The sequence below is a fragment of the Orycteropus afer genome, unplaced genomic scaffold, assembly GCF_000298275.1.
Source record: "Orycteropus afer afer isolate SDZICR_OR568_19922 unplaced genomic scaffold, OryAfe1.0 scaffold00208, whole genome shotgun sequence".
NCBI lineage: Eukaryota > Metazoa > Chordata > Mammalia > Tubulidentata > Orycteropodidae > Orycteropus > Orycteropus afer.
In genome coordinates, this window is record NW_006921795.1 from 5603536 (window position 1) to 5615740 (window position 12205).

At 41.7% G+C, this 12205-nt stretch overlaps 1 protein-coding gene across 1 annotated transcript in view; it reads right to left on the reverse strand.

Moving 5' to 3' along the window:
- The window catches only part of KAT14 (lysine acetyltransferase 14), an 83863-nt gene that overhangs the window by 21834 nt on the left and 49824 nt on the right, over positions 1–12205 (reverse strand). The window contains exons 4-6 of the mRNA XM_007948211.1: positions 8470–8651; positions 6461–6877; positions 5758–6326 (exon numbers count right to left, since the gene is read on the reverse strand). Of these exons, the coding sequence (XP_007946402.1) occupies positions 5758–6326; positions 6461–6877; positions 8470–8651 (1168 nt within the window). The remainder of the gene's footprint in view (positions 1–5757; positions 6327–6460; positions 6878–8469; positions 8652–12205) is intronic.

Below are 12205 nucleotides of genomic sequence, written 5' to 3' on the forward strand. Positions count from 1 at the left end.
AAATAAATAAATAAATAAAAGACAAACCCACAGGTACAAACACAGGTGAACAACAGCAAAAGTATAGGAACAACCGGCAAATGACCTCACAGGAAGCCAGCAGTGAAGAAACAACAGGAACAAGGTGATTTACAAAACAGAGCCTCGGGAGCTCAGTAATCAGACATCATTGACCACTAAAGTTGAGAGTGGGATATAGGACTGTGGATTGAGAATCTTTTATTTAAGAGGTTAAAGAGTCCAATTATATCCTTACTGTCCACATCCAGAAAGGGACCTTTTCCTCTGAAGATGGTCGAGAGAGACAACAGTACCAGACACAGGCAAAAGTGGGAGTACCATCTTGAAAACAAGAAGAATCAGTGGAGACTCCTGGCCCCTCCTCACTTGGCTCCTCACAAAGCAGGCAGGTAAGTTAATATTTCACAGGGAAGTACAAAAAATAAGGAGAAAAAAAAAATTAACAGTATCCATCTAGAGAGGTCAGTCAACTACAGCCAAAGGTTTGTACCTATCTTGTGTGAACTACTTAATGGGGTACTTCTAGCCAGTCTTTTTAACTCCCACCAAAGGACTGGGTAGAATTATGCAAATGTAGTGCTTTTGGCCCAGCAAAGTCATTGGATACCAAAACAAAAAACCAAACTCACTGCTGTCAAGTCGGATCCGACTCACAGCGACCCTTCCTTGGGTTTCCGAGGCAGTATCACTACGGAAGTAAATTGCCTAACCTTCCTTCCAAGGAGCGACTGGTGGGTTTGAAGTGCCAGCCTTCTGGTTAGCAGTCAAATGCCTTAGGCACTACTTGCTAATAATGTAAATAAGGTGTATGGCACCCTTGTGGGGATGGAACCATGCAAATAAGATATATGGAATTCTGAGGAAAGAATTGGTCAGTTTTGCCACCACACACCACACACATGATTAAAGGGAGACATGGAGGAAGAGAAGGAAGTTGTAATACAGAGGACAGCCAGAGACGATGGTATAGATGGTGCAGCAGTGGAAAAACTGATAGAAGTGTGAGACAGGACCAACGAGGAGACTGGAGCAAGACGTGGTTGTGGTGGGGCTTGCAACCCATGGAGCTACGTAAGGGTTGTAAAACTTGCCCGAGAAAGCCCTGAGGAGGGCCGGGTGGCAGAAGGGCCTGAAAGCAAGGCCTAGGGACACAGGGCCCCTAACAGGGTCTGGCAGCAGAGGGCAAGAAGAAGCTGTCCTGATTAGGAACTGTATTCTGAGTTATTCCTATTATTTCTAAGTTGATTATGGTCCTGATTGTAATCTGTTACTACCCTAATAAACCCCTAATTGTATTTTCTGTGAGTTCTGTGTGGCCACTGTGATGAATTATTGAACCCAACAGAGAAGTAGAGTCCTGTGGGAGGGACGGGTGGTATTAGAATTGGTAAAAAGGTTGGTGGGTGGAGGCATGTCTGATCTCTGCCTCATAGGATCCTCTTTTGGGTGCTCCTCTTTCCCCAAGGTGGAGTTAAAAGAGTAGGTCAGATGCCTCAGCATGCCATTTTAATAAGATTATTTTAGTAAGTAAAGTTTTATTGCAATACCCCTTCATTATGTATTGTCTATGGCTGCTTTCACACTTCAAAAGTAGAGTTGAATAATTTTAACAAAGATTATGTGGCCTGTAAGTCAAAAACATTTACTACATGGCCTACTGAAAGTCTGCTAATCCCTCATCTATAGGGGTGTTTAAAAGCACTCAGCTACTAACCAAAAGGCTGGCAGTTCAAATCTAACCAGAGTGCCATGCATAAAAGGCCTAGAAATCTATTCCCAAGATCACAGCCATTGAAAACCCTATGGAGCACAGTTCTACTCTGAAACACATGGGGTTGCCGGGAGTTGGAATCAACTTGATGGCAACTGATTTGGGCTTTTTTTTTTCCAGTCTAAAAATAGAATAGGAAATAAAGACTTCCCAGAACTCAAGAAGAAAAGTTTCTAAATTGAAAGGATCCCGTGGAGCAGTGAATTTCTTGGAATGGCTTTTCTAGCCATGGTTTTTATGACTCCCACGAGATTACTGAGTGGAACTATGCAAATATAAGGTGCTTATAGCCTACCAAGGAGACTGGACAACTTGGGAGTAATGTAAGTAAGATGCATGGCATCCTTGTCGGGCTAGGACCATACGAATAAGGTGCATGAAACTCTAATGTTGGGACTGGTTAGTTTTGTCATTCTGCCAGGCTTAAAGTGAGCCCTCCTAGAGGCAAAAGAGGGGATCTCAGTGCCATGAAAAGAGAAGAGCCAAAGGCAGAGTGTGGCATATCCTGGACCCAAGATTCCTGTGCTGGACCTTCCTGGGAGAGATGACCAGCTGAGGCAACTGGCTGAGACAACCAGCTGCGACATGGTGGCAGTGGAACCAAAAGGCCATGAGACAAAACAGTGGGCTTACCAGACAATGGAGTGAGAAAGCTGAGCAACTTTGGGTAGGTGGCTTGCTGACAGAGTAGATGCACCAAGCTGCACCTATTAGCAGAACTAAAAGCTTTCTAACACTTGCCTGAGCAGGGCAGAGGCCAGGCCAAAAGGCCAACAGCCAGAGAGTCATGCCTGAGGGCACAGCAGAGGGGAGACTGTCCTGATTGAAAAACTGTGTCCTAAGCACACACCTGAACCTGAATTCTAACCTGTTACTTCCCTAATAAACCCCATAATTTTGAGTACTGTCTATGAGTTCTGTGTGACCACTGCAATGAATTTTCAAACCCAGCAGAGAAGTAGTGAATGCCATGGAAGGGACAGTTAGTGTCAGAGTTGGTAAAAAGGCTAGAGGGTCATGGCATGCCTGGCCTCACAGGAATAAGCATTGGGCTGCTGATGGTGATTCTCTCTCCCCCCTTGTGAAGTTAGAGGAAGTAAGAAGATGCTGCCTCCACATGCTTTTTGCAGACTCACAAACCAATGCACAGGAAAATGAAAAGAAAAAAGCCTCACACATGGTATAATATTGAATAATATCAGAACACTGGCAATAAAAAGATCCTACTACTAGCTTCCATAGAAGAAAAAACAGAAAAAAGTGCAAAGAATCCAATTAGACAATTCACCAATGAAGAAAAAACAAGGAAAAAAGAAAAATGAAATGGTTAAATTCATTTCTAATGAAAGAAATAGAAATTTATAAAAAAAAGATTTCACTTTACACCTATTGGATTAACAAAACTTAAACATCAGTTCATGAGGACCTTGTACATAGGCCAAGAAGCAGTTGTTTGAACAGAACAAGGTGATACTGCATAGTTTAAATCAGGAAAGGTGCATGTCAGGGTTGTATCATTTCACCATACTTAGTCAATCTGTATGCTGAGCAAATAATCCAAGAAGTTGGACTATATGAAAAATGAGGCATCAGGACTGGAGGAAGACTCATCAGTCTGCAATATACAGATGACACAATCTTGGTTGGTTGAAGTGGAGGACTTGAAACACTTACCGATGTAGATCAAACACTATATAGCCTTTAATATGGATTACACCTTAACATAGAGAAAACCAAAATCCACACAACTGGACCAATAAGCAACATCATGACAAATGGAGAAAAGACTGAAGTAGCCAAAGATTTCATTTTACTTGGATTCACAATCAATGCTCATGGAAGCAGCTGTTAGGTGCCGAGTTGGTTCCAACTCATAGCAACCCTACGTACAATAGAACAAAACACTGCCCAGTCCTGCAGCATCCTCACATTCCTTGCTACGCTTGAACCCATGGCTGCAGCCACTGTTGTCAATTCGTCTCGTTGGGGGTCTTCCCCTTTTTCACTGACTCTGCTTTATTGAGTATGATATCCTTTTCCAGGGAGTGGTGCCTTCTAACAACATGACCAAAGTACGTGAGACCAAGTCTGGCTATCCTGACTTCTAAGGAGAATTATGGCTGCACTTCTTCCAAGATATATTTGTTTGTTCTTCTGGCAGTCCATGGTATTTTCAGTATTCTCTGCCAACACCACAATTCAAAAGCATCAATTCTTCTTGGTCTTCCTTATTCATTGTCCAACTTTTATGTGCATATGAGGCTACTGAAAAGACCATGGTTTGGGACTGCTGTACCTTAGTCTTCAAAGTGATATCCTTGCTCTTTAACACTTTAAAGAAGTCTTTTGCAGCAGATATGCCAAATGCAACGCTATCTGCTTTCTTGACTGCTGCTTCCATGGGTGTTGACTGTGGATCCAAGTAAATGTACTCTCTGACAACTTCAATCTTATCTTTCTCCATTTCTCATGTTGTTGTTTATTGGTCCAGTTGTGAGGATTTTTGTTTCATGTTGATAGTAATCCACATTGAAGGCTGTAGTCTTTGATCTTCATCAGTAAGTGCTTTAAGTCCTCTTTTCTTTCAGCAAGCAAGTTTGTGTCATCTGTGTATTGCAGGTTGTTGGTGAGTCTTCCTTCAATCCTGACGCCATGTTCTTCTCCAAATAGTCCACCTTCTCAGATTATTTGCTCAGCATACAAACTGAATAAGTATGGTGAAAGGATACAACCCTGACACACACCTTTCCTGATTTTAAACCATGCAAGTATGCCCTTGTTCTGTTCAAATGGCAGCCTCTTAGACTATGTACACATTCTTCACAAGCACCTCTTGAAAGCAGCAATCAAGAAATCATATGATGTACAGCATTCGGCAAATCAGCTGCAAAAGACCTATTTAAAGTGTTAAAAAGCAAAGATGTCACCTTGAGGACTTAGGTGCACCTGACTCAATCCATGGTATTTTCAAATGCCTCCTATGCATGTGAAAGCTGGGTGACAAATAAGAAAGACCAAAGAATTGATGCATTTGAATTATGGTGCTGGCCAAGAATACTGAATATATCATGGACTGCCAGAAGAATGAATAAATCTGTCTTGGAAGAAGTACAGCCAGAATACTCCTTAAAAGTGAGGATGTCAAGACTTCATCTCGTGTACTTTAGACATGTTATCAGTCCCTGGTAAAGGGCATCATACTTGGTCAGGCAGAAAGTAAGCAAAAAAAGAAAAGGAAGAGCCTCAAAGAGAGGGACTGACATAGTGACTCTAAGAATGGACTCAAACATAGTAATGACTGTGAGGATGGCACAGAAGTTGGCATTGTTCTGTTCTGTTGTACATAGGGTCATTATGAGTCAGAACCAACTTGATGGCCCCTAACAACAACAACAAAGGCCAGTTATCAGGAGGTAGCAAAAACACAGGGAAATAAGACCTCTCTTCCTGCTGTATATTCTAGCAGTTCTGAGTGAATTTAATTGCTCCCAAGAGCAACTTACACAAATTGGGTTTCACTAACCCCTATGAGCAATACTGACACACACTGATCACTTGGCAGCTATTTCTACATGTTGTCTCCTAACTATACAGATGGGTATATATATTCAGATCCTCCTCAGCAGTATCTAGTACAATGTATATTCTCAACAAATCTGTTGATCAAGTTAAGGCACAAACCATGTACAGCTACCCTCCAGACTGTCTTGAATCCCCTCACTTATGTCTTGAATGCCTCAGGGGTGTGGTGGGGAATTCCAGATGTATTAAGGGGTGTTCATAATGAACAACTGAAAAAAGAAAAAGCCCAGTAATGTTTTCTTATTTCTCTCTTGCTCTTTTCTTCTCTATACCAAAATCAGTCAGGATTTTCCATCAGAATGTCATAACTATCCAGTCCCCAGTGCTGGCTGCCCCACCTCCACCCCTGCCACTGGAGTTTTAGAGCATGTGCTGGCATTCACCTGGTATCGGTCAAGGATTCTGAAGTCCTGGCAGGTTGTTCTGTATGTGGCATGGCCAGCTGGAACCCTAGAAACACCTCCTTCTTTGGCTCCATAAATCCCGTCAACTAACAGAAGAGCAGCATTAACAACTTGATCTAAGTCAAAAAGTGGTAATCCCCTATCCCTTTTTGCTTGTCTGACAATCAATTTACGCTTCAGTCTCCGTGCTTCTGGTGTCATAGCAACAGCACTGGGACAAGCTTCCAGCCTCTTCAGAAGCAGCTTTTCCTCATAGATGCTTACAGGCGTATACTTGGGACCTTTAGGTTTTATATCCTTCTCCAATTGAGGCTTCCTCTTTTCTCGAGTCCTTGTTTGCAAAGATGTATTGGAATCCGTGTCTTCACTATCAATGTCCATCCTGTCGGGTTTTTCCTCCTCACTCTCTACCTCTTGCTTTATCTGTTCAGGTGCTCTGACCTTCTTTCTGCCTCCGACCACTGTCCCAGAAGCCGCTGACCCAGCAGGGGGTGGAATGTACTCCATTCCTGGATCTATGACTCCATCACCTTCCATCTCATCATCATCTGTACAGAGCACAAAAGAGAGAAATCAGACATAGGAAAGAAGAAATGCTGAGCCCACACACTCACAGGGGAAATCCTACAAATTTACATAAAACTGTACATAAAACAAAGGATTCAAGAGAGGTGAACCTTACCATGAAACAAGGCTTGTGGGGGCATCACATCTGGAATGAGATCTGCTTCTGAGAGTAAGCTAGGAGTGGCTGAATGAGAGGCGGGTGTTCCAGGGGCAGAGAAATCCAGAGAAGGAGAAGGAGATGGGCTTGTCAGGGGGGTGCGATCAGATGAGCTCAAGGACGAGAAGTCAATCACTTCTCCTTTTTCAAGAATCACATCCGTCCTGCGGCCACGGCTGATGAACTTGACAGGGGTTGAAGAAGTGCTTCTATCAAGAAAGCCAGCTGCCTCCTTCTGAGCTCTTCTAATGTCTTTTGCTTCTTGAGTACGAGACCTTTTCTCTTTTAATTCCATGGCAGATTCCACAGGATTCCGACTCACTCGTTTCCTAAGTCCCTCAACAGTAATGATGGGATCTAAAGTTGGTTTTGAGGCTGGTAGAAAAGAATAAATATTTAAATCCTTAAATAATTATTTAATTTCTCTTTTGCTAATTTATTACTGTAAACCTAGAACTCTATGTTCTATGTAGAGAAAATGTTCAATGAAAGCCTAAACCAAAAGATTTAAGTAACTCTTCAGAAAAGAAAGTTATCACACAAATTTAAACAATTAAATATTATTTTTCATCTACTGGAAAAATAGAAGTTTGATAATGCTCAGTAATAGGCATTTTCATGTATCATTAGTAGGGCATAAATCTTAAAATTTTTGTGGGGGAATTTGGCAATACAGATTAAAATTTTGAATGAATATGTACTTTGATACAGCAATTCTGTTTCAAGGAATTTACCACAACATATATGCACATATACACAAATCTGTACAACTGATTTGAGTCGTACAACTGTAGCATTGTTTAAAATAACAACAAAAACCAGAAACAACCAAAATGTCTATCAGTAGGGGAATGGTTTGATAAATTACTGTATAGCCATACAACAGGAGCTCTGGTGGCATAGTGCCTAAGGCATTTGACTGCTTACCAGGAGGCTGGCAGTTCAAACCCACCAGCCACTCCTTGTAAGGAAGGTTGGGCAATCTACTTCCGTAGCGATACCACCTTGGAAACCCAAGGAAGGGTTGCTATAAGTTGGATCTGACTTGATGGCAGTGAGTTTGGTGTTTTAGTTTAGCCATACAACAGAATGCAGTAAGATAAAGTATATCTATGTGCACTGTTAGGGAAAGATGGCCAAGATATACTGAGAAGCAGGGGGAAAATGGAGAACAAGTATTATAGTATAAGTCAATTTATATTTTTGATACGAAATGTATATGCTTAAATATGCAGAGATAATTTCTAAAAAGCCATCACAAGAGAATAGTGGTTATTCTGGGAGTGAAACTGCAGGCTGCAAGGGGCACATGGAACTTTCAAACTTACTCCTTCAATATTACTTGATTTTTTTTCCCCAATTATTTTTTTCAAAATTTCAAAGCTTATTAAAAACTTTTTAGATAAAACGATCATATAGATACCAAGAAGTTAAAAAGTGTGAAACGGCATTATGGTTAGATTACAAGAAAGGAGAGTCTTTATCTCTTAGAAACACATACTGAAATATTAAAGAATGAAATGCTGATGTCTGGGATTGATTCTAAGTAATCCAGGGGTGGAGTAGATGGAGAAAGTACTCAGGGGTCCTGATAAAATGCCCCCACCAGGAGTTTACTATGGACGTGGATGAGAAGTACCTGGAAATTTACTGTATCATTCTGTACACTTTTATAATGTTTAAAATTCTCTATAATAAAAAGTTTAAAAACAAAATTAGATAATCTTTCAAATACCTAAGGATGTTTATAAAACTGATACTTCATTACAAAATAATAATAATAATAGTAATATTTGCAATATAATATAATGTTTATCTACAGCAAACAAAAAAATGAGCCATAATAAAAAACTGTCAAGCACAGTGGGTCCAGAGACACTAGTGAGCTATGCCTGGGAAGAGCAGAGGACTCCATGGGCTTGGTTTTGGTCTAGCTAGTACCTTGTAGACTCTTCTCCTAACAGTACCTTTTACTCTCAGAGTAGAGGCAGACAACTTCTCTCCTTCAGGTTTCATTGTAGGGGGCTTGTTGTGAACAAGTTTCCACCATCCTGGTTCTCCAAATTCCTGAGCACCTGAACGGAAGTACATTGGACTTCCCACACTGAGGCAACCAGCTACTGTGCTCCACCAAGTTGAAGTCTTTTTCCTGAAGAGGCCAAGAATTTAAAAATTACTGGCTTCTCAAATGAATCATATAGAAAATACTCCCTTATCTATACTTCTATGACTCCTACCCTGTGATACACTATGGAACCTCTAATTTTTCAAGAAATTGAGCATAAGAATGTGGAGAAGCTCTGAAGTCAGACTGTCCAACTTCAAATCCTGGTTCTACCACCTTCTAATTGTTTCAGTTTCTTTATCTGTAAAACTAGGATGATAGAACTTACTCCAAGATAATTCAAAGAAAGCATATAAACTCTTCTCACAGTCATCAAGACTATGGAGTTCTACAGGTTAATTTTAATGAACTTGAGCTGCTTTGATATGTTCATTAAGCACAGCTCTCAAAAAGAATAATTCTAAGACTGGGCATTTTGTGATGTGGATGAATTATTGGTCCTGGGGAATAGTTTACTTTGCCTAATGAATCAGATGCACCAATGGGAGTTGGTCTGCTCCCATTTGCCTTTACATGCTGGGGTGGTAATAACACCACAGGTATACCTCATTTTACTGTTCTTCACAGATACTGTATTTTTTTTTTTTTAAACAAATTGAAGATTTCTGGCAACTATTGAGTTGAGCAAGTCTATTGATGCCATTTTTCCAATAGCACATGCTCACTTAATATCTCTATGTCACATTTTAGTAACTCTCACAATATTTTGAATTTTTTCATAATTCTATTGCATACTACAGTACAGTACAAACATAACTTTTATATGAACTAGGAAACTAAAAAATTTGTGTGACTCATTTTAATGCAATATTTACTTTATTGTGGTGGTCTGGAACTAAACCTGTAATATTTCCAAGGTATGCCTGTTCATGCTATGTTCCACAAACACAAAGCTGCCGCTTGGAGAAACAACCAAGATTGGCCAAAAGGGAAGAAAAACTTAAAAAACCAAGCATTTAAAAATAACTACACAAGAGTGTATGTAACAAAATTATATGTTTCTATGTTTTATTTATTTTGAGAATGTACACAGTAAAACATACACCAATTCATCAGTTACTACACATACAATTTAATGACACTGTTTACATTCTTCCAGTTGTGCCATTCTCACGTTCTTTTCCTCAGTTGCTCCTCCCTCATTAACATAAACTCACTGTCCCCTAAGGTTCCTATCTAACCTTTCAAGTTGATGCTGTCAATTTGATCCCATATAGATCTTAAAAGAGCATAATGCTGAAAGGAAACATCTTTTATTAATTCCCCTAAACTACTGTTTGGTTTTAAGACAACTTCAGGGGATATACTTGATTTAAGGTTTAAAGATTAACTCAGGGGGACAGGTAGATCCACTCTCTATGGCTCCAGAAAGTCTACAGTCCATGAGAAACTGAGATTCTGTTCTGTATGTATTTCCCCCCTTTTGATCAGGATACTTCTATGGAATCTTTGATCAAAATGTTGAGTACAGGCAGTGTGATGGTTAAGTTTGTATGTCAATTTGACTGGGCCTGGTTGAGTGGCTGGGCAGCTGAATATAATTATCCCCCATGGTGAGATTGGTAATTAACTCCATGGTGGAATCTATTGGAGCAGCTGAGTAGCTGCTTTGGGTATGTAGTCTGCTTTCCATATATAAGAAACAGCTTTGGGAATGGTCTCTAGCTTATGGCACATTTGAACGCTGCATGTAGCTGTGTTGTTGTTCAGCAGCCTGCCATGCTCTGCCAACGTTGGGACGTTCAATGGACTTGACTTAATAGCCTGCCATATTGTTTGGTAACATTAGAACTGTGCCTTTTTACTTCTCAACCTTGGGCTTGTCAGTCTCAGCAGCCAGCAGCTGTCTGAGTGAAGAAGTCTCTAGCTTCAGTGGGCCAGGAGCAGGAGGCAGATTTGAAGCCCAAGGCTGGGGGGCTTTCATGAGTGTGATAGTTGGAGCTGTGTGTCAACTTGGCTGGACCCCAGTTCTGTGTGGTTGTTCCCATGATGGGATCAGATGACTGTGTTCTGAGTGGCCAGTCTGCCCAAGGGGAGTTTCCCTAGGGGTGTGGCCTGCTTCCAAGATATCCAAGGACATTCTGGGAAGAGCCGCATTCCTTGAGGAATTGGAACCCTGGTGTGTGAACTACAGACTTCCGTGAGTGAGCGGCCCACCACTCAGCCTGGAGATCTCGGATTCGTCTTTTGTTGGAGTCAACAACCAGTGTACTGCATGCCAGCTTGAATCTCTCAGCTCCCCTGTGCTTGCGGAAGCCAAGGCGGCCGCAAGCCCCATCTCCTCCAGAGACTTGGACTTTTCGGCTTGGACTTGTCGGCTTCTATACGCTTGTGAGCCATTTTCCTAAGATAAATTTCTCTCTCTCTCTCTCTAAATATATATATACACTTTGCTGGTTTTTGTGTTTCTCTAGAGAACCCAATCTAACACAATGAGCCTGGCCCTTTGAACTTGGACTTAAAGCCTCCTAATTGTAAGAATAAACTCCTGTTTGTTAAGGCCATCACTTTCGTGGTATATTCTTGTCAGAGTGGCACTAGGTAACCAGAACAGAATATGGTACCAGGAGTGGGGTGCTGCATTGACAGTTACTTAAAATGTGGATACCCAGAAGTTACAAACATCTGACTTACAGACGACTCCTACTTGCCCTTTAATGAAGGGGTTCAAACTGGTCCTGTCAAGTCTGATGAAATGAAACAGGAACAGACCAGTTTTTATAATGTAGCTGATCTGTCACGGTAAGCAGAATAGGAAAAATTATGGGTCAAAACTGTGGAACGGAAGACTGACAAGAGGTGTAGTAGTGAGCCCAATGCAGGAGACTGGATTACTGGCAGGACCTTGGAGAGCAACACACATTCAAAACAGCATGTTAGGCACCATCTGTGGTGTAGTAAATTACTTAGTGTGGCTTTTCTACCCATAAGTCTTTGTAAACTCCAAGGTGGGATTTTCTATGGGCAACTGAGGAGCTCCTGATTGCTGAAGCTATCCACCTGGGTTATTTCTGTTGGGCATGGCACAATACAATGTTCTGGTTCCCATTCTCTCTCACGTGCTTAGAGTTCTGATGGATGCTGTGATTGGCTAGTTTGACCACCCTTCCAGGCTCAAAAGGAGGCCTCCTGGAGGCAGAACTCGCCCTGACTGCTGGTTGAGGAAGACGTGATGCTGAAAGAGACATGGGCTCCTGAGACACGCGCTGCTGGGAAAGAGACGCAAGAGAAACGCATTGCTGAGTGAAACACCATGGGACCAGCACTGCTGGGAAAGAGACTGTGCGAGACTGTTGGCTGAGGGACGGTGGGCTGGGAAAGAGACTGAGTGTTCTTCCTGAACTTGAGTTGTAGCCTGGTGCTTCCCTAATAAACCCTGTAATCTGTGAGTTCTGTGTGGCCACTGCAGCGAATTATCGAACCCACTAGAGAGGTGGTGGGTGCTTTGGGAGGAACGGCTGGAGAAAAAGGGCTGGAGGGAGGCAGCATGTCTGGCCTGGCAGGAATAGGCCTTGGGTTACTGCTGGTAATCCTGTCTTCCTCTTGCAGGATTAGAGGAGGTCAGAATATGTGTCCTC